Consider the following 22,376-nt stretch of genomic DNA (forward strand, 5'->3'; position numbering starts at 1 on the left):
ACAGAAACATTCAATGGTGGAAAAAGAGATTTGTAGCTTGGTGTTAGCATTACAACATTTCAGTGTTTATATTACCAGCAATGCATCTGAGACAATCATATACACTGATCACAACCCATTGACATTTATGAAAAACTTAAAGGACAAAAATTCCGGGCTGTTTAGATGAAGCTTGGTGTTGCAGCCATTCAATGTGACAATTGTACATGTGGCAGGTCGCGAAAACGTGATTGCCGTTGTGTTATCAAGGCTTGAATGAGACACGGGGGCATTCAGTGGCGGGTGTGCCACAGCCTGAATTTGCGTATGGTTATGCATGTTTCATTAGTATGTTTAGTTTTGTGTATATGTGTGTGTTAGCAGTTGGTTTTGAAGGGTTAAAATTGAAGCCATCTTTTGGTATTGATGGTTCATTTTTTTTAAGGGCGGGAGGTGTTACAAAGCTGGTCCTATTTTCTAAAAGCTGTCCCTTTTCTCAAGGATACTGTGTCCTTGGTTTTCTTCAGCTCCTGGTTCCAATTAGACTGGTTTGGTACAGAGATTAAAGGGTATTGAGAGGCCTGTTTGTTTATATATAAACAGATGAGACTTCAGGCCAAAGTGGTCATGTTTTAGAAGTGACCTGTATAATGAAAGGGGAGTGGTCAGCTCTCTAGCTGAGCAGATCATCTCAGAACTAGTTGGGAGTTCAGCTGTGGACTGTGTGCACAGACTCTCTCTCTCTTCCTGCCCTTCTAACATCAACCTGTAAGCATCTGTTCCTTTTCTTTCTAACTGTGTTGTATGGGGATTTGCTTATTGGGATTGTTGTGTATATTCGGAACAGCATAGTTAAGTCTAGTTTGGATAGACCTGAGTTCTGTCGAGGTTCTTTATTCTGTTCTTTGTGTTTCATTGTGTAATTTTGTGAATAAATTCCTGTCTGTTTTAAAACCTGGTAGTCAACCTTACTCCAGGAAATTCTCACTGTACACTTACCAAAACAAATTGCAAAGTTATGGTCTAGGTTGTCTGCTTAAGAATGTTTTGAGTGGTCTGGCCTAGTCCATAACAAGACAATGTGAGGTTTGTCAAAGAAAACATAAAGAACTTTTTTCTACTTTCCCTTGTCTGTAAGATTTTGGTTGACAGTTTTTAATAATTTTCTTTGAAGCATAATGTCATGAAATTGAATGGGTGTTCCAGATATTCTGTGTAAGTGTGTAGAAACGGACTCGCTTCCTTTTGTTTTGGGCTAAAAAAGTTAACGTTCTACTTGGAAACTAACCTTGTTGCATTTTGAAAGTTTGAAAGAAAGTTCACAAAGTGTGATCAGATAGTTAACAGGATCCATTTTCCAAGAGATCAGCCTTGGAATCTTAGTTCCTGGACAGAATTATGATTCCAGGATATTCTGAAAATTGTGGGGATTTTTAATTCCCATACAAAGTTCACACATATATAGACTGATTTTCTAGTGTAAGATATGAAGTGTTTGGAGTGATTTTGATTAATCTCGAGTTATATTAATTTGAATGAGAAGTCTTGCAAAGTTTTAAGATTTTTAGATTTTGGTTTTTCGTACAATTCCCAAAATGGAAAATGATTTTTAAATTTGAATCCTGTTCTTTGGAAGATATAAACAAATGTTGTGAGTCTGATATAGTGGACTCAATGTGTTAAAATGAAGAAATATGTTGAATTGGTTTTAGAAAGAAAATGGAACAAAATGTTTGGAGAAAATTAACATTGAACTAAAATGCTGCAGACTTCTATGCTGAAAGAGGGCAGAGTTTCAAATAGGGTCCTTCCACCATTGTTTAAGAAATATTTTTTAAAATATGTAAAATGACACAAGTGCATGAATTGGAGATTGCTTTGCTCTATCCTTTAGTGAAACAGATAAAGATAATTTACATGTATTTGGAAAAGCAAGGACTGATTAGGGATAGTCAACATGGTTTTGTGCGTGGGAAATCATGTCTCACAAACTTGATTGAGTTTTTTGAAGAAGTAATGAAGAGGATTGATGAGGGCAGAACGGTGGATGTGATCTATATGGTCTACAGTAAGGCATTCGACAAGGTTCCCCATGGGAGACTGATTAGCAAGGTTAGATCTCATGGAATACAGGGAGAACTAGCCATTTGGATACAGAACTGGCTCAAAGGTAGAAGACAGAGGGTGGTGGTGGTGGGTTGTTTTTCAGACTGGAGGCCTGTGACCAGTGGAGTGCCACAAGGATTGGTGCTGCACCCTCTACTTTTCGTCATTGACATAAATGATTTGGATGCGAGCATAAGAGGTACAGTTAGTAAGTTTGCAGATGACACCAAAATTGGAAGTGTAGTGACAGTGAAAAAGATTACCTCAGAGTAGAACGGGATCTTGACCAGATGGGTCAATGGGCTAAGAAGTGGCAGATGGAGTTTAATTCAGATAAATGTGAAGTGCTGCATTTGGGAAAGCAAATCTTAGCAGGACCTGTACACTTAATGGTAAGATCCTAGGGAGTGTTGCTAAACAAAGAGACCTTGGAGTGCAGGACATTGGTTAAGCCACTGTTGGAATATTGCGTGTAATTCTGGTCTCCTTCCTATTGGAAAGATGTTGTGAAACTTGAAAGGGTTCAGATGAGATGTAGAAGGATGTTGTCGGGTTGGAGGATATAAGCTATAGGGAGAGGTTGAACAGGCTGGGGCTGTTTTCCCTAGAACGTCAGAGGGCTGAGGGGTGATCTTATTAGATTAGATTCTCTACAGTGTGGAAATAGGCCATTTGGCCCAACCAGTCCACACCGACCCTCCGAATAGTGACCCATCCAGCACCTGAAGGAAACCCACGCAGACACGGGGAGAATGTGCAAACTCCACACAGTCGCCCGAGGCTGGAATTGAACCAGGGACCTTGGTGCTGTGAGGTAGCAGTGCTAACTACTGAGCCACCATGTCCCCAGAGGTTCATAAAATCATGAGGGGCATGGATAGAGTAAATAGACAAGATCTTTTCCCAGGGTGGGGGAGTCCAGAACTAGAGGGCATAGGTTGAGGGTGAGAGGGGAACGATATAAAAGAGACCTAAAGGGCAACATTTTCACGTAGAAGATGGTGTGTGTATTGAAATGTCAGATGAAGTGGTGGAGGCTGGTACAATTACAACATTTATAAGGCATTTGTATGGGTATATGAATAGGAAGGGTTTAGAGGGATATGGGTCAAATGCTGGCAAATGGGACTAGATTAGGTTGGGATATCTAGTCAGCATGGATGAGATGGACTGAGGGTCTGTTTCTGTGCTGTACAACTCTATGACTGTATGACTCTGAGTAACAAAGGTGGAATCTCATTCTTATACCAACCTATCAGTCTTCGGTTACATTTTATTTGTTTTTTTATTAGGATCTGAATATGTTGCAATGTTTTGTTTCACATTTTTATAAACTTGTTCTGCTGATACTGAACCGGCATCTTAATGCGGAATTTAGAGTTTCCAAGAGCTTGTCCCTCATATGTAACCAAGCTGTTAGAGCGCTGAACTTGGATGGAGGTTGTCCTCATGTCTTAACACTTTCAGTTGTGCGCCCAATTTTTCCCAAGCTTGGACCAAGATTCCATCAAAATTATAGCAAGAATTGAAGCCAGGTTCTTCAGAAGTTGAAGGCCTAGACATAGAACAGTTATATTTAGCTTGGAATTGGCATTCTCACCAATTTACGGCAGGCTGGTGGTGACTGAATTAGTAATCCGAACCCTCAGGTTAATATTTCATCCCATTATTGCAAATGGTGAAATTTGAACTCAATACAAGAATCTAGAATGGAAAAGCTAAGCTAATTGTATCCATGTACCTGCTGTCAATCATCAGGAAATAAAAAGCCATCTGATTCGTCAAAGTCTTTTAAGGCAGGAAACCTGTCTGGTCTGGTCTACATGTAATTCCAGACCCACCGCTACATGGTTATCTTTAAACTGGCCTTTGGGCAATTAGGGCTGGGCAATAAACACTGGCTGAGCCAGCAACACCCTCATCCTGTGAATGAATTAAAAAGAAATTGTATGGAATGAGCTGCCAGAGGATGTTGTGGAGGCTGGTACAATTGCAACATTTAAAAGGCATTTGGATGGGTATATGAATAGGAAGGGTTTGGAAGGAAATGGGCCGGGTGCTGGCAGGTGGGACTAGATTGGGTTGGGATATCTAGTCGGCATGGATAGGTTGGACCAACAAGTCTTTTTCCATGCTGTACATCTCTATGACTCTATAACTCTAAGTCAAATAGTCCTCTTGAACAGAGTGATGAATGATATGGAGGGGCCGGTGTTGGACTGGGGTGAGCAAAGTCAGAAGTCACACAACACCAGGTTATAGTTCAACAGATTTATTTGAAATCACAAGCTTTCGGAACACTGCTCCTTTGTCAGATTTACTCTGACCTGATGTCATCACCTGACGAAGGAGCAGTGTTCCGAAAGCTTGTGATTTCAAATAAATCTGTTGGACTATAACCTGGTGTCATGTGACTTCTGATAGAATGATGTAGATGTGGTAAACTATCTTATTCTTGTTCAATTTATAAGTACAATGAAGGTAGGCCAATGAAAAGACACACCTGTTTGTGGTACCAATTGATGCTAAGATGTTGCTCTCTGTTTATATCTTCAGATTCTAGTGAGAAGTAACAATCTTTCAGAACGGGTAATGATCCTGGAAGGGAAAATTGAGGAAATTGCCATTCCTGAGCAAGTGGACATCATTATTTCAGAACCCATGGGATATTTGTTATTTAATGAAAGGATGCTCGAAAGTTACCTCCATGCAAAGAAGTGGCTGAAACCAAATGGTAGGTCGATACGTGCAGGAACATGTAATTTGTCTGAATATTTAAGAGTTGGGTATGAGGTCACTTGATGTGTTAATGGGAAGTGAATACCTAAAGAATCCAGCAATATTTTGAAAGCGGGGCAAAGTTGTTTCGTAGCAAAGCATGTTGTTTTGGGAATGGAACATCTTTCTCAGTTTTTGTCCCCCAATGTTAGCATCAATTTCTCTGAAATCAGGCTAGGAGCAATGTAGAGCTTTCTCTGTTCTGTCCTAACAGTGTATTTTTACTCGATGTGATAGTTACTTTATCCCAACAGCAGTTTGAATATTCTCCTGGTCAAATATCTAATTCTTGAATCAGGTTTCTTTAGAGTAAACTCACTGGTTTTAAGAACTGTTGAGATTATTCAATTTCAACAGTGTATTTTGGCTACTTAGCATTGGCTGAAAGCAGAGCTGCGCTAAAACTCCAATACCAGAGGCAAAAGGACAATATTCTAACTAACTGCACCATCAGACCTAAGTCCTCAGAAAGAAAAAGCATTGTAGCCTATAATTCCTGACAGAACACACAAGTCTTGACTTTCTTCATCCTGCAATGCAGGTAAAGTATCCTATTTTTATTTAGAGCATCAGTTCACCCTGCAGCATCATGCATTGGAGTTCAGTAGAGGGACGTGGGTTTGTGTCTGTAATTTCCTGATGATAATATTCTAAAGACAAACATCCTGCCTTTGCATGAGGTGGTATCAGAGGGTCAGCCTAATTTTTAGGCTTTAATAAAAATAAGGATGGCTTTTGCTGTCCCTTAAAATAAGGCAGTATTTATTTTTATAATCGTTATTATAGCCCTGTTGAAGCTTCCATGTTTATACCCCTGCTGTGTATGTTTTCTTAGGGATGATGTTTCCTACTTTTGGTGATGTTCATCTTGCTCCGTTTTCTGATGAGCAGCTTTACATGGAACACTACACAAGGGCAAATTTCTGGTATGTCCTCATGAGAGGCTCTGGCAATGTTTACCACCATCTGAAACTATTTGAGGACAACCTGTTTTCTGAAGAAACGGGCATATTGTTATGAAATGCTTAAATCGCTGGAGGGAAATGGTCTTTTTATAAATCTGTCCCATTGGAATGTGTTATGAAATGGATCTTGTAAGTCAGGATGTTGCATGTAAATGCCAACATCCAATTTCTAAGAGTAGATGTGTAAAAGCTTAAGTTTTCATGGATTATGTGTCATGTTTTTGTCTATTTAAATGGGGTCGTGTTACAATGCCAAATTAATTCTGGTGACAGCTTTCCCAGAAATACATCACGGAGCAAACTCATTGTATTTTTTTTGGAACCTGTATTTAAGAAGTGCAATATTCAATTATCTCACATTTAAACAGGAGTTTAGTATTGGAGTGTTGGCATATGACTAGCTCTGTGCCATATTTGGCATTGCTTCCAATGTCATTGTTTTCCTCCAAAAACCAGGATCCCACAAGTGTTGCCTTGCCTTCATGGTGCTTCCCTTTGCTGCCAGACGAAAACAGAACCACTTCGCAATAGCAACAACAGCTTATAATTACAATGTGCCATTTGTTTAATAAAATGTCCCAAGACACTTCACAGGAACATTATAGGACAAAATATGGTATTGAGCCACACTAGAAGTTTTTAATTCATTCATGTGATATGGCTGTTCTATTATCCACCTCTCTATTTTACTTTGAGAAAGGGCTGGTGAGCTGCCATCTTGAACCGCTGCCGTCCATTCCTGTAGGAAGTCAGCCATTAAGGAGGCAGTTCCAGAATTTTGGCCCAGCAACACAGCAGGAACGGGATATATTCCCAAGTCAGGATGATGTGCGACTTGGAGGGGAACTTGGAGTTGGGAGTGTTCCCATGTATCTACTGTCCTTGTCCTAGATGGAAGTGGTTGTGCGTTTGAAAGGCGCTGTCTAAGAAACCTTGGTGGATTTCTGCAGTGGATTTCTATGTGGATGTTGGATGAGCAGTCTGCTAATTAAGTAACAGTAGTGGAGTCATAGAGCTGGGTACAGGGCATGTATGGACACTAATGCTGTAGTGTTTGATTAAGCCACCTGACAGCATGAAGATGAGAAATGAGAGAAGGACAAGGATAGATCCTTGCAGGCTCCAGATGTAATGGCATGGGAGCAGGACGAGAAACCACAAGTGAATAATAAATACAGCAGACATAGAGAGTCAAGACTAAGTTCATTATTTAGATTAGGCATGTCAGAAAGCAGTGAAATCCTGGTAATGAAGTGTCTGTGGTGATTTAACTTCCTTGGTAATTCAGGCTAGAATTTACTTTGCAGATTAGTAGCAAAAGCCTGCACCTAACCACACTGTTTAAAGGTTGTTCCTTCCTCTCGGAATTAGGTACATGGGATATGACGCCGAGCGTGCAAATGATCTATCACAGGAATGTGGTTTCCTTGTGAACAGAGCTTTATGAACTGTGTACAGCACAGGTTTCTACAGGAGCAGACATTTCAGCATTTGGAAACATTCCAAATCAGTTTTCTATCAGACTATCATTGACAGATGAATGCCCACATTTATGCTAAAGTCAACACTGACAGCATTTCACTGAAGCCTATGTTTCCTAGTTATTCCTTGGAATAAAATGCATTGTGTGGTTATGTTGGTGCCATCACAATTCAAAAATCCCTGAAATCCTAATCTAATCCAATCTGTGATGCACAGGGAGTGGTGTTGGACGGGGGTGAACAAAGTCAGAAAAGTCACACAACACCAGGTTATAGTCCAGCAGGTTTGTTTGGAAGCACTAGCTTTCAGAGCACTGTCCCTTCATCAGGTGAAGGGGCTTCACCTGACAAAAGAGCTACACTCTGACTTAATCTGTTCTAATCTAACATCTAGATGTTTTCAATGAGTAAAGATAGAAGATCCGCCCAATGTGCTACCAAGAAATGTTTTCCCCTATGAAGTTTGATCTCTGTATTAGGGACTAGCTAATTTTCATTCTTTATAAGAAAATGTTAAAGTTTTCTCTTTGGAAAGACCCAAAATATGGATTTATACTTAAAATGACAGTTGTTATGGGGTATAGGGCAGCATGGTCGCTCAGTAGTTAACACTGCTGCCTCACGGTACCAGGGACCCGGGTTCGATTCCCACCTCGGGTTTCTTCCAGTGCTCTGGTTCCCTCCCACAATCCAAAGATATGCAGGTCAGTGATTTGGCCATGCTAAATTGCCTGTAGTGTTGGGTGCATTAGTCAGGGGTAAATATAGGATAGGGAAATGGAACTGGGTGGGTTACTCTTTGAAGGGTTGATGTGGACTGGTTGGGCCGAAGGGCCTGTTTCCATATTACATATCTTGTGCAATAGTGTAAAGTCTGACTTTTCTTTCCATTGGCTTACATAGAGTTAAATTTTGGGAGATGTAAAACCTAGACTTGGTCTGGTACAAAGTCATCAGGCACTCAGAGATGTCTTTCTCAGATACTAAAGTTATCTATCATTGCTTCATGTTTCATGAAAGAAAAATTAGGTAGTTGTACTGGGCTGGTTGTTCTCTGCTGCAAAGGAACAGACCAAGCATACGGATATCAATCTCAGGATGTGTACAGGAGTTGGAGGGTCACGTTGCTGATGTACAGGACATTGGTTAGCCCACCATTGGAATAATGCACTCAATTCTGATCTCCCTGCTATAGGTAAGATGTGAAACTTGTAAGGGTTCAGAAAAGATTTATAAGGATGTTGCCAGGTTTGGAGGATTTGACCTTAGGGAGAGGCTGAATAGGCTGGGGCATTTTTCCCTGGAGCATCAGAAGCTGAGGGGGTCACCTTATAAAAGTTTATAAAATCATGAGGGGCATGGATAAGGTAAATAGACAAAATCCTTTCCCCAGGGTGGGGAGTCTAGAACTAGAAGGCATAGATTTAGGGTGAGAGGGGAAAGATATAAAAGAGACCTAAGGGGCAACTTTATCATGCAGAGGGTGGTACGTGTATGGAATAAGCTGTGGTGGAGGCTGATACAATTACAACATTAAAAGGCATCTGGATGAGTATATGAATAGGAAGAGTTTAGAGGGATGCTGGTCAAATGCTGGCAAATGGGACAAGATTAATTTAGGATACCTGGTCAGAATGGACGGGTTGGACCGATGAGTCTGTTTCCGTGCTGTACATCTCTATGAGGACAAAATGCAAAAGGGAGCCCACGGGAATTTGTAGAAAAGTAATGGCTTCAAAGACATATGTGCCAGGAATTTGCTCAGGAGTTCTCTCAATTGGCTTGAGCGACTTTCAAATCTATGTAAACCGGCCTATGAACAATCCTCCACTAACATTGTGGCATCCAGTGTGGAGAAACTACTCAGCAACAGCTGAAGCTGATTAAAATCAAATAAATACTCTCCTGGATCTCACTTGCCAGTTAATATTTAATATGCTCACCAAAAATAACCCTCACACATTACATAACTGACAAAGCTACAGTTTAGGTTACCCTCGGTGAATGGAGAATTTGAAGTTTGTGTGAGTTGTGTGCATATGCTGAAAAAAACACTCTCACTTGTCTTCAGTACTTCATGTGAAACACTGAAGTGGGAGCAGATGTTGATGTGCTATGCAAGTTACCATTTCGCTGAAATATTTTCTCTGAAGCCTGAAGCGATTTGGGAACTTGCATCATTAAACTGGGTGTGAGTTGAATTTTGCAGAGTACTTCCATAAATATGTTTGTCTTGTTTTTAGATTGCTACTACATCGTATATAAGGAGAAGAGAACTGCAGACTGGGGGAAGATTGGCTTCAAATAGGTCAAAACAGAGATTAATTATATTAAAAAAACTTGGAAGGACAGATATAAACATAATTCAAGGAAATGCCTGAAGTATTCTTATAGAAAGGAGGATTAAAAATCTCAGGAAATAATGAGGATCAGTTTTAAACCGTGGATATGGATTAGTAACTGGTTAAAGGGATTGAAGCAGCTGGTTATTATAAAAGGAACAAGGTCAAATGGGGGGAACAGTTACGCAAGGAATCATGCAAATGGATTTTGGTGTTGGCTGCTCTTTTTATGTTCCTGATGTGCATAAATAATCCGAAGTTGCAGTCAATTCAGGAAGTAAAATGTACAGATGACAGCAAACTATGGTAAACATGGACTGAGCTGGCAGCAATGATCTTACTGAGAGAGGAAGGGGTGGCACACTGATGTTCATCAGTCGCAAGTGATGTTTAAAATGGATTCATACAAAGTGAAGGTTTTTTATTATACATTCATGGAATGAGGGTGTTGTGGGCTGGTTAGTTATTAGTGATTATCCATTCTTATTGTCCTTGAAGACAGAGTCAGTGTGTCTTGAACAATAGCAATCATGTAGCACAGGTCCACCCAAAGTGCTGTTAGGGAGAAAGCTCCCAGATTTTGATCGAACAACAGTGAAGGAATGGCGTGTAGTTCTAAGCCATGACAGTGTGAAACTTGCCTGTGATGGTGTTCCCATTGCGTCTGCTGTCGTCACTTATTAAGATAGAAGAGGATTGTTCTGGGTCAGACCAGACCAGACCAGACCAGACCCCTCAATATATTTTAAGAAGGCATCCTAGACCTAACTTTTTCTTATTTATAATGCAAATGTGTAGTGCTGTGTTCCAAATGCAATGCAACTGGTCAAATTACTCAAGGTTAAGCAGAACACAATTTATTTAAACACTATAGTTAAAATACAGAGGAATTTAGAATAACTTAACTCTACTGGAAAGCTTAACAGAATAATCGATACAGGAACTATTACTAATTAACTGTTCCAATATAGTAACACGCCCTTTAGCAAAAAGGTCAATTGAGAAAATCAGATTTAATCTCACGGCCTAGGAAGGGAGGCCCAGATTTTGGCTGTAACAGAGAGACAAAGATAGCTTCCCGTTCTTGAAACCCACAACAACAATTGCTTAAAGGAAAACTTAAAAACTAAAAAACAACTAGAAACTATGGTCTGTGAGATCTGGCAACACCCACCCAGTCCGCTTCTATTGTTTCAACTTTAAAAAAAAATTCAAGCCCCTCCCAAGCTGTTTACTCGAGTGATTTTGGAGCTCATTACCTCTTCCTTACAACCTTGCTTCAAAAAAAAGGACAAAATAACCTTTTAAAGTCTTAGCATCATCACAGGTTGCAGGATTGGAAGGTACTGTTAGAGTAGTTTTGATAAGTGACTGTAGCGCATCTTGCAGATGGCATTCAATACTACCATTTTATATTCGTGATGAAGGGGGAAAATGTTGAAGGTGGTGTCTAGCATACCATTTAAAAAGGCTGCTTAGTCATGGATGGTTTATAGCCTCCTGAATGTTCTTAGAACTGAATTCATTCAGAAGAGTAAAGAATATTCCATTATACTCCCATCGTGTGTCTTAGAGACAGTGGACAGTTTCTGTGGAGTCAGGAAATGAGTTACTCACCATCAAATGTCAGCCCTCTGACACCATTGATCTGACTATTGCCGTTCAGTTTCTGGTCAATAATATAGTAACAATGAATTCTTCCACCCATTTTTGTATTGATTGGAAGTAAACTGATTGGGTGATAATTGGCCGGGTTTGATCTGTCCTGCTTTTTATGGGTAGGGCATGTCTGAGCAATCTTCCACAAGGCACCTGAATGCCAGTGTTGCTGCTGCACTGGAATAGGACACATCTAGTTGTGGAGTACAAATCTTCAGTACCATAGCTGGAATTGTGTTAGTGCCAATAGTCTTTGTACTATCTAATGCTTTCAGTTACTTCTTGATATCTCACAAAGTGAATCAAATTGGCTGAAGACTTATGTCTGTTATACTGAGGAACACAGGAGGATTGACTTAATGGATCACTCACTCAGCACCTTTTATTAAATTTTGTTCACTGGGACGTGGCATTGCTGGCTCGGCCAATATTTATTGCCCATCCCTAATTGCCAAAGGGTATAAACCAGACTGCTTGGAGTCACAAGTAGGCCAGACCAGGTAAAGATGGCAGATTTCCTTCGCTAAAGGACATTAGTGAACCAGATGTTTTTTTTCCAACTATTGGCAGTAGTTGTTTTAAAATTGAATTCAAATTCCACCATCTGCCACGGACATTACCTGGACGTTAATTGTCTGGTGTTGATGCCATTAGGCCATTGCCTCACTCTCACTGAAGATGCTCCAGACTTGCCTTACGATAAATAAAATGCATATTGCAAACAAAAAAAAACATCTGTGTGTACTTGAAGAATGGACCACAGTTTGTCAAGGAAGAATATTGAAGACACCATCTCTAAAGGCAGCAATCAAGATAACACATGGAATAGTGCATTACATTGCAAAGTCATTTGAGTAGAAATCCTCAGAATCATGCCAGAAGTATACCATGGATTAGTCATGTCATACCTGGAATGCAAAGTGAATATTTTGAATTAATGTGACTCTGCTGATTCCTGAGGAATGAGTGATAAGGAGGTATGGTATTCAACCTTAACACAAGATGTGACCGAGAGTAACAGATAGAGACTCAACGCTACCGAGAAACGTAGCTTGTGACGACACATTCAGAGATGTGTTATCCACAGGACCTGATTGCAGCGATTTGAATGACCATGAAACAGTTCTTCAACAGATCAACTGCTGCAATTGCTCATCAAGGACAGGTTATCCCGTTCAGGAGACTGGACTCATTTAAACAGTAGATAGGCGTCTTAATGGGAAGAGAGTAAAATTGGTATGTTGGATGAATGAGTTCAAGTGGCTAAAAAAGTCCCAATGTAAAGCTCTCCAATGATAATACAACCAAGTCGTGCAGTTTTTTTTTACAGTATGTGACAATGCGTTGTGTTACCAAACTCTCAGATGTGACAACTTCAGCTGCTGCCAGTAACATTTACAGGTAAATCCAGAGATTAGCCACTCACAGAAAACTGCCCCATTGTAACAGGTTGGGAGGTACATCTTCAGTCTGAATCCACAATAGAATCACACATGCATAGGTTAGGCTCCTAAGACCAAGCTCATAATTACTACTGGAATTACAATTGTTAATGGTTTCCCTTGTTGAATATGCTGATCATCTTCCCACTCCAGGTACCAGCAGTGTTTCCATGGGATTAATCTGACTGGCCTTTGCAATGCAGCTATGGAAGAGTACTTCAGTCAGCCGATTGTAGTAAGTAGGACTGTCAGCCTCTATGTGCAGATGAGAATGAATGTCAGAGATATTAATGGGAAATTATTAAGCTTACACACTTTCTGCTTAGTCCTTCACACCATCTCTGCTATTCAATACCATCATGGGTGGTCGTCCAACTCCATACCCCTTTCACACTTTCTCCCTGTAGTCCTCAGGCCCGTATCTATCTCCTTCTCGAAAATATTCAGTGTTATGATCTCAACCGCTTTCCAGGGCAATGAATTCAACAGACTCTCTGGGTGAAGACATTTCTCCTCAGCTCAGATTTCCCTTCATCACCTCTTCCTGTTCTAAAACTCCAGCATATACCACAGAGATTAGAGCTGGGGACTGCATGCTGCTATTATATTTACCATTTTGCCCAAGTATTCTTCAACAGGACAGTGTCTTTTTTTTTTCCTGAAGAATATATTAATCACCCAACTGAAAGTCAAATTACTGCAAATCACATATTACTTTATAGACTTGGAGAGAATATTGAGCTTTATCAGGTTCTAGTGGAAATTAAAACAAAATATTTTTAGGCCATCAACACAACTTATTTGGCATTTCCTACCTAGGATACCTTTGATGTTGTCATTTTGATGGCACGGTCTGTCAAGTACACGGTAAATTTTCTACAGTCCGATGAGGATGATTTGCATCGGTAAGTGGATGCTGCAATTGAGATTCCAACTTGTTCTGTGATAATTGCTGAATTGCTATAGATATGATTATATGCAAACATATGCACTTGGAGCTGGGTCAGTTAGCTTGGATGGCTGGCTTACAATGCAGGGTAACACCAACAGCGTGGGTTCAATTCCCAGCACCAGCTGAGGTTACTATGAAAGACTCTCCTTCTCAACCTCTCCCCTCACCTGAGGTGTAGTGACCCACAGGTTAAACCACCGCCAGTTATTTCCCTCTGTCTAATAAGACAGCATCCCTATGGTCTGCAAAGTCTACAGGTAGAATCAAAGTTAGAAAGACTCACGGCTCTCTGTGAAAAAAACATTCTACTTACCTCGACCTTAAATGGGCAATCCCTTATTTTGAAACAGTGACCCCTAGTACCATATTCTTCCTTTCAAAGAATGAGGGGGGATCTTATAGAAGCATAAACAATTATGAAGGGAATAAATAAGAGAGAAGCAGTGAGGTTGTTTCCACTGGATGGTGAAACTAGAACTAGGGGACAGAGCCTCAAAATAAGGGGGAGCAGATTTGGGATGGAGTTGAGGAGAAACCTCTTCACCCAAAGGGTTGTGAATCTGTGGAATTCCCTGCCCAGTGAAGCAGTTCAGGCTACCTCGTTGACTGTTTTTAAGGCAAAGATAGATTTTTGATCAGTGAAGGAGTTAATGGTCGTGGTGGGTGGGCAGGTACGTGGAGCTGAATCCATAAAAGGATCTTAGTGAATGGCAGAGCAGGCCTGATGGGCCAAATGGCCTACTCCAGCTCCTAATTCTTATGTTCCATGAGGTAACATCCTTTCCACATGGCACAGGATCTTACATGTTTCAATTAAGTCACCTTTTACTCTTCTGAACAATTACAAATACAAGCTTTGCCTGTCCAATCTTTTCTTAAAAGGTGTTGCCCATTCCAGATATTAGTCAATAAACCTTCCCCAAATTACTTCCACTGCATTTATATCCTTCTGTGAATATGGGGATCGATACTGTACACAGTGCTTGAGAGGTGATCTATTGAAACCTACAAAATTCTGAGGAGATTTAAGAACATGATTATCTCCCCCTGTGGGTGAGTCTAGGACCAGAGGACATGACCTCAGAATAAGGGTCACATATTTAAGACCAAGGTGAGGAGAAATTTCATCTCAAAGGATAGTGAATTGTCATATTCTTTACTGCAGAGGGTTGTCAAGGCTGGGTCACTAAGTGTATTCAGGACTGAGACAGACAGATTTTTACTCAGTAAGGCAATCAAGAGTCCTGGGGATAAAGGCAGGAAATTGGAGTTGAGGATGAGCAGATCAGCCATGACATTACTGAATGGTGGTATAGGAACTGAATGACTGACTGCTGTTCCATCATCTTAGGCCTTAAATTATTTGCATCAGATATAATGATTGACAAACTATGTACAAATTTTCCAGCTATTGCCCGTGTGTATAATGTCCTACTTCCTGTCCCTCCTGCTCTGGTGCATTGCGGTCTCGTGCTGTGAGGATGGGGTGGAGCCAGTTTGTCCTGGTGCTTTGGGAGGGCGAGGCCAAAGGGCACTGGGTGACTGAGATGTGTTGAGGGTTCCAGTGTCTTCAGGTATTTCTCCCTCGCTCACATTCAGAGATGAGCCCAGTGAAGTGTTGTTACTGTTAGTGTTCCAGGATGTAGTGCTCCTCCCTTAATGGTCAAGGTGGGCTGCTCCGTGGGAAGATGGGTCTACCTGTGAGGCAGAAAGTCTTGTAGACATTGGTTAGTAATGGTGTTTAAGACCATCAGAAATAGGAACTGGAGTAGGCCATTCAGCCCCTCAAGCTTGCTCCACTATTCAGTAGAATCATGGTTTATCCAACATTCCTCATGTCCACTTTCCTGCCTTTTCTCCATAACCCTTGATTCCCGACTGATCAAGAATCTATCTCAGCCTTAACTGTACACTGGCACTCTGCCTCCACAGCTCTCCGTTGCAAGGAGTTCCAAAACATCACAACCGTCAGATTGAGGAAATTCCTCCTCATCTCAGTCTTAAATTGGTGCTCCTTTATTCTGAGGCTATGCCCTCTGGTCCTAGATTCTCCCATGAAGGAAGCATTCTCTCAGAATTTGCCCTGTGAAGCCCCTTAAGAATTGCTCACAGTATTCCAGATGTGGTCTGACCAGCACCGTGTAGAGTTGCAGTTAAACTTCCCTACTCTTATACTGATCCCTGGTTCATGTGATTGTCGCAATGAGGTGATAAGTGTTACTCATTCAGATTCAGATCATGGATGTCTCCACATCCCCACATCCTGCCTCGGGTAAAATCCTTTCCACAGAGCGATGAGGAGATGGACACCTGGCAATGCACCACCTGCCTGATGGCACAGGCTGTTATGGGATGTCTTCTCTTGTAATGATATAAAAGAGTTGAATGAATAAGATGAAAGTGTGTGGTATGGCTATCAACGCAGGTGCATGGAGGGTGAATGTGTTGGAAGTGCTCTGAGAGAAAGTGGAGGGCATGGGTTAGTGGGGGGTAATGAGAGTGAGTGCAGCAGAGAGGGTATCAGAGCTTACACCTGCATGGGAGGTGGGTACGCTGGTACAGAGATCAGAGTATTACACTCACCCTGGCGGGGGGCAGAGAAAATCCTTAATCTCTTTCATACTGTGCTGCCATTTCCTCTCAACCTAGAGATGGCATCGATTTGGGAAGCAATCGCTGCCCACGCTGGCATGGTGTGGCCCAGCCACCAGGAAGAAGATTCTTCTCCCCTCCACTGCCCCGTCCACAACAACTTCCCATCCCCCTCCAAGGAGCGTGATGCCAGTCTCCCCATCTCTGTCATCTCTCACACAGCTTAGAGGTGGCAGCTGCCTGCTTTGGAAGGTAGCGCGTGCCCAAAGGTCTTATGAAGGACTCCCTTATGCGAGTTCCTCCGCAGGTTTGAATCTGGGACAGAAATAGGATGAGATTCTCAGTGCAAGGGCTCAGATGGCAATAAAACCAGCAAGAAAACTTACCCCGCCTCACAGAGAGAACCGTTCCACTAAATTCACCACAGATTACACTTCAGCGAAAGATTCAGTTCTACTTTGACTTCTTAGACAGCAGTACCTAGCGTAATCACTGTCTGAGAGGAGAGTCATAGAGTTATACAGTACAGACCCTTCGGTCCAACTCGTCCATGCCGACCAGATATCCCAACCTAATCCAGTCCTATTTGCCAGCACTTGGCCTATTTTCCTCCAAACCCTTCCTATTCATATACCCATCCAGATGCCTTTTAAATGTTGTCATTGTACCAGCCTCCACCACTTCCTCTGGCAGATCATTCCATACACGTACCATCCTCTGTGTGAAAAAGTTGCCTCTTGAGTTTCTTTTATATCTTTCCCCTCTCACCCTAAACTTGTGCTCTTCAGTTCTGGGCTCCCCCAGAATAACTTTGTCTATTTATCCGATCCATGCCCCTCATGATTTTATAAACCTCTATAAGGTCACCCCCTCAGCTCCGACGCCCCAGGGAAAACAGCCCCAGCCTCTCCCTATAGCTCAAATCCTCCAACCGTGGCAACATCCTTGTAAATCTTTTGTGCACCCTTTCAAGTTTCAAAAATCCTTCCTGTAGCAGGGAGACGACAATTGAGTGCAGTATTCCAATAGTGGGCTAACCAATGTCCTGTCCAGTAGCAACATGACCTCCTAATTCCTGTACACATCCTGAAATTGCTATCAGTATGCTTGGCCTGTTTTCTTTGCAACAGAGAATAAGTAGCCCGGTACAAGTTCCTCTGCCAGCTCATTCCATACACGCACCAATCTCTGTGTGAAAATGTTACCCCTTGGCTCCCTATTTAAATCTTTCTCCTCTCACCTTAAACCTGTGCCCTCTAGTTTTGACTCCCTGACATTGGGAAAAAGACCTTGTCTATTTGTCTTTTCCATGCCTCTTATCATTTTATAAACCTCTTCCAGCGATATCAGTGACAGAGAGAAATTTGTCATCATCTGGATGTAGAATGTCGATGATGAACACAAGGCGTTTCCTACATTTTGTACCCAGTGTCAGAACTTACCTTAAGATTTTGCGTTTGCTCAGTTTTCCTTCATGTTGAAAAGTGCAAACTATTGTAAAAAAAACCAAAGAACTGCAGATGTCAAAATCAGAAACAAAAAGAGACAATTGCTGGAAAAGCTCAGCAGATCTGGCACCATCTGTGGAGAGAAGGCAGAGTTAATGTTTCGGGTCCAATGACCCTCCGTCAGTATGGGTCTGAAGAAGGGTCACTGAATCTGAAACATTAACTCTGAGTTCTCTGCACAGATGCTGCCAGACCTGCTGAGCGTATTATTGCACGTTTCTATTCCCTTTGCTATACAGTGGTGAGACATCTAATTTAATGCCTGTTTTAAGAATTCTCAGAATGAAACTTTGCTTACTAGGAACTGACTTCAAACTGTTGTCTTTTCAGAGAGAAAGGAGATCTTCGAAGTAATTTTGTGACTCTTGTGGGGGAAACTATTGTGAGGCGATTGCATAGTGGTATTATTATTTCTTAATGAATGGGACACCCAAATAGTATTCTGGGGACCTGGGTGTGAATCCCATTGTTGCAGATGGTAGAATTTGAACTCAATAAAAGTCTGGGATTAACAGTCTAACCATGAATCTCACGTTAATTGTTGGGAAAACAAACCCATCTGGCTCACTAATGTCCTTTAGGGAAGGAAACTGCCACCCTTACCTGGTCTGGCCTACACATGACTCCAGACCCACAGCAATGTGGTTGACTCTGAACTGCTCTCTGGGCAATTAAGGATGGGCAATAACTGCTGGCCTGGCCAGCAGCGCCCACATCCTGTAAATGGATTTGTTATTTTTTTGAATGGTGAAGAGATCTTCTAACTAACTGGGCAGAAAATTAGATGCATAATGCACGTGAGTCTCTGATCTTTGCTTCAAGTGGACAAGATGACAGAGACTGTAGGGTTAGTAAATTACTTGTATATGATTTTATTGTTCTGTGCAGGATTGAAAGCCAGCTGTATTATAAAAATGCTGCAGTATTCCTTGTATATTTCTTCAGTTAATCAGAATTCTAATAAATAGCTTTTTATTCCAAGGAATAGTAACAGTATTCATTTTTATTTTGCAGAATGGAGATCCCCTTTGTCTTCCACATTCTTCAGTCTGGACCAGTCCATGGCTTAGCATTTTGGTTTGATGTGGCATTTGTGGGTACACAGTAAGTGTATTTAGCTTCTCATAATATCCCATTTTCTCTCAAGGAGGTTGTACTTTGTTATAATAATTAACATTTCTGTTTTAGAAATGTAACAAAAAACAGTGACTGAACTCACATTCCGCAAGAAATGCATTTTGCTGTTATCCAGGAAATATGTCGGATTATCTGATCTCAGGTTGTTATTTGCAGGAGGATAATAAAACCTCTTCTACCAAATAATAGCAACAATTAGGTACAGTGCCTTTATTTTTTTAAAAATCCCAAGATGTTGTACAAAACTTTGTTTGGACCACAGCTGAAGTACTGCAGGAAGGATGTGATTGTACTGGAGGGGGTGCATAAGAGATTCACCAGGAATCTGCCTGGATGGAGCATTTCAGTGATGAAGAAAGGCTAGATAAGCTCAGATGGTTATTTTTGGAGCAGAAAAGATTGAGAGGTACATAAGATTATGAGGGGCATAGGCAAGATGGATAGAAAGCAGGTTTTCCCCTTGCAGGGTTGATAAATAAGGGATATAATTTAAAGGTGAAAGGCAGGAGGTTTAGATGGGAATTGAGCCCCAGTACTATCAAAAACTTTTAACAGAGCACTCAGTTATATTACTGATGTGGTTAAAAAACCCCTTCCATCTGTGCTCATTAGTACTTGACTAGTAAAAGCATTTTTTTAATGTGACTATTGTTATGGACCAGGCCAGACCCACTCAAAACATATCAAGAAAGTAGCCCAGATCCTCACTTTGCTAGTTGTTTTAAGCAGGTGGACAGTGGATATTCAGGAGGGATGCAGCTGGTCAAACTACTTTGTTGAAAAAAATAGAATTTATTTACAAAATTACTGAATGAAACATGAACAATAGAAAACAGAATACTGAATAACTTATCCTGTCCAAAAACCCAACAGACTATCCCAATTTAATGATGCTGTTCCAAATACTTACAACAATCCCATAAACACTCCTTGGCACAAAAGGTAAAATCAATCACAGGGTCTTACAGGAGAGAAGTCAGACAGGACTGGCCTGGACCTGCGTCCAATGACCTTTCTTCACATTACTACTTTTAAAAAAAACCCAACCAGAGAAAAGCTGAGCTGGGAGAACTAGCCACTCCCCTTTCATTGTGAAAGTGTTTTTTTTAAAAAACTTGAAAGCCTTCTGCCTGAGGCAATATCTGTTAGCTTTTATCAAATTGACCCTAAAACCCTTCACCTCCAGACTTTTCGAAGTGTGTGTTGTTTACGACCTCTCTAAAAAAAAACCAAGAACTGCATAGCCTTGTTAAAGGAGCTGTTTTGTCACACTGTGCTCATCCTTTTTGTTAATTACTTTAGTAAAACAGCAATCACACTTCCGATATTTAATGGATAAAATCTTTCCTTTTCAGAAAAACAGTCTGGTTATCGACATCTCCTGCTGAACCGCTGACCCACTGGTACCAAGTGCGATGCCTCCTACAGACACCACTGATTGCCAAAGAAGGTGAAACATTTTCAGGGAAGGTCTTACTTGTGGCTAATAAACGGTGAGAATAAAAATGCATTGACCTGTAAATGACACATTAAAGTTATGTTTTTAGTTGGTACAGACATGCTATAAGATGGACAGATGATAAGTTTGTGAAAATAGATATATTAACCAGAAAAAGAGTGAACATGGTTTGAGTGCAGTCACTTTGAATGTTTGGAGTCTGAGAAATGGGGTGAAATGGATGGTTGTGAGTTAACCGTTGGTTGTTCTGCAGGGGTGACATTGTTTCTTAACCATATCCAAGGCCTGCCTCCTGCAATTTTCCTGGTAGACCAGGAAATGAGCAAGCATCTCACCGGCCTGTAACTGGCAGATATAACTGCCTGACACAGGGCCCTCTCTTGTGGAATTCTCTGACACAAGCATGTGACAGCTTTTGGCCTAGAAGCAGTAGAATCATAGAGATGGACAGCATGGACACAGACCCTTCAGTCCAACTCATCCATGCTGACCAGATATCCCAACCTAATCTAGTCCCATTTGCCAGCCCTTGGCCCATATCCCTCTAAACCCTTCCTATTCATATACCCCTCCAGCTGCCTTTTAAATATTGTAATTGTACCAGCCTCCACTACTTCCTCTGTCAACTCATTCCATACACGTACCACCCTCTGAGTGAAAACGTTGTCCCTTAGATCCATTAGGAAAGTGTGTACTTACCTTTAAATGTCTGTGGAATCTGAAATAGCTTGAAAGAATGTTTGAAAAGGACTGTGCGTTTTCATCAATTATGAAGAAATCAATTTTAAATTCCTTGAAGATGAAGAAATGTGACCTGGAAACTGTCCGAGCGTGATGGTAGTTCTGATGTGAAAGCTATGTGGTCAGCAGACTCAAAAGAGAGCTAGAGGCATGAGGTGCTCCACACACTGACGCGGTAATTCTGACAGGCAATGTGCAAGCAGAGCTGTGTGCTTTATCAGAAGTGGTCAAAGCCTGAACTGGAGTGTTACAAGTTGGTCAGTTGTAAGGGAATTCCAAAAAGTTACCCCATCAGAATTGTATTGACCCAAGAGAAAGAGGGTTCTTCGAAGTGTGCCTTAATAGTAATAATTATACCTACTCGCTTCAAAAGTCCGTGTTATTGTTGAGTAGAACTCCTTACTTACCCTGCACGAATAATGAACAGTATATTCTAGAATGGCATAGTTGTGATGAGCCATCTTTTTCCAGGGAGTGAATTAGATGTCTTTAGTTGCATAAGATGTATCTTGTCATTGACTACTTGAACTGAAAATGTGTTGCTGGAAAAGCGCAGCAGGTCAGGCAGCAACTTTTTTAGATTTGAGATTTAATGCACTGTTACATCACGTTTGAACTGTGTTGGTTGTGATTTGTGTTAAAGCTACAAAAGGAAAATCTAATAATTTCTTAATTTGGGGAGTCATTCAGTAAATTCACACGATAAAAACAGACAGCCACGTGCAGACGTTGAGTTTCACTCCTCAACCAACCAATCTCCTGCTCTCCCAGAATGGGTCAGCTTTGAGGGAACCAATCACTTGGTGACCACAACCTTTGGTGGTGTTCCTTTTTGTTAGCTTTCCCATGTGGTGTGGGCATGGCTGGCTGAGCCAGTGTTTGTTGCCCATTCCTTAATGGTAACTGAGAGGATGGTGATGGGCTTGTAGTCTGAGGAGTTTTTGTACACACTCTTGGTGCTTTTATGAAGGTAGGATTTTTGACCTGACCTTTGAAGGAACAGAGAGATAATTCCAAATTCGGCTTGGAGGGGAACGAGCAGGTGGTATTGTTCCCATGTAATGCAGTTGTTGTCCTTCACGGTCATAGAGGTTGAGGTTTTGGACAAAGGAGCATTGGTAAGTTGCTGCAGTGCATCTTGATGGGCCTGTGTCAATGTTGGAAGATTGAAGAACAAGGCCTGAACAGTACAAAGATCCCAGTGTCACACTAACGGGAATAGGTGGTCAGTGCAG

General features: G+C 41.3%; 1 protein-coding gene across 1 annotated transcript in view; it reads left to right on the forward strand.

The window, feature by feature from the left end:
• carm1l (coactivator-associated arginine methyltransferase 1, like) overlaps window positions 1–22,376 on the forward strand; it is a 109,392-nt gene that overhangs the window by 66,210 nt on the left and 20,806 nt on the right. Inside the window, exons 6-11 of the mRNA XM_060841044.1 lie at window positions 4,642–4,819; window positions 5,699–5,789; window positions 12,906–12,987; window positions 13,572–13,657; window positions 18,819–18,908; window positions 20,297–20,434. Coding sequence (XP_060697027.1) covers window positions 4,642–4,819; window positions 5,699–5,789; window positions 12,906–12,987; window positions 13,572–13,657; window positions 18,819–18,908; window positions 20,297–20,434 — 665 coding nt within the window. The remainder of the gene's footprint in view (window positions 1–4,641; window positions 4,820–5,698; window positions 5,790–12,905; window positions 12,988–13,571; window positions 13,658–18,818; window positions 18,909–20,296; window positions 20,435–22,376) is intronic.

This window comes from Hemiscyllium ocellatum, chromosome 2 (genome assembly GCF_020745735.1).
Source record: "Hemiscyllium ocellatum isolate sHemOce1 chromosome 2, sHemOce1.pat.X.cur, whole genome shotgun sequence".
Classification (NCBI taxonomy): Eukaryota; Metazoa; Chordata; class Chondrichthyes; order Orectolobiformes; family Hemiscylliidae; genus Hemiscyllium; species Hemiscyllium ocellatum.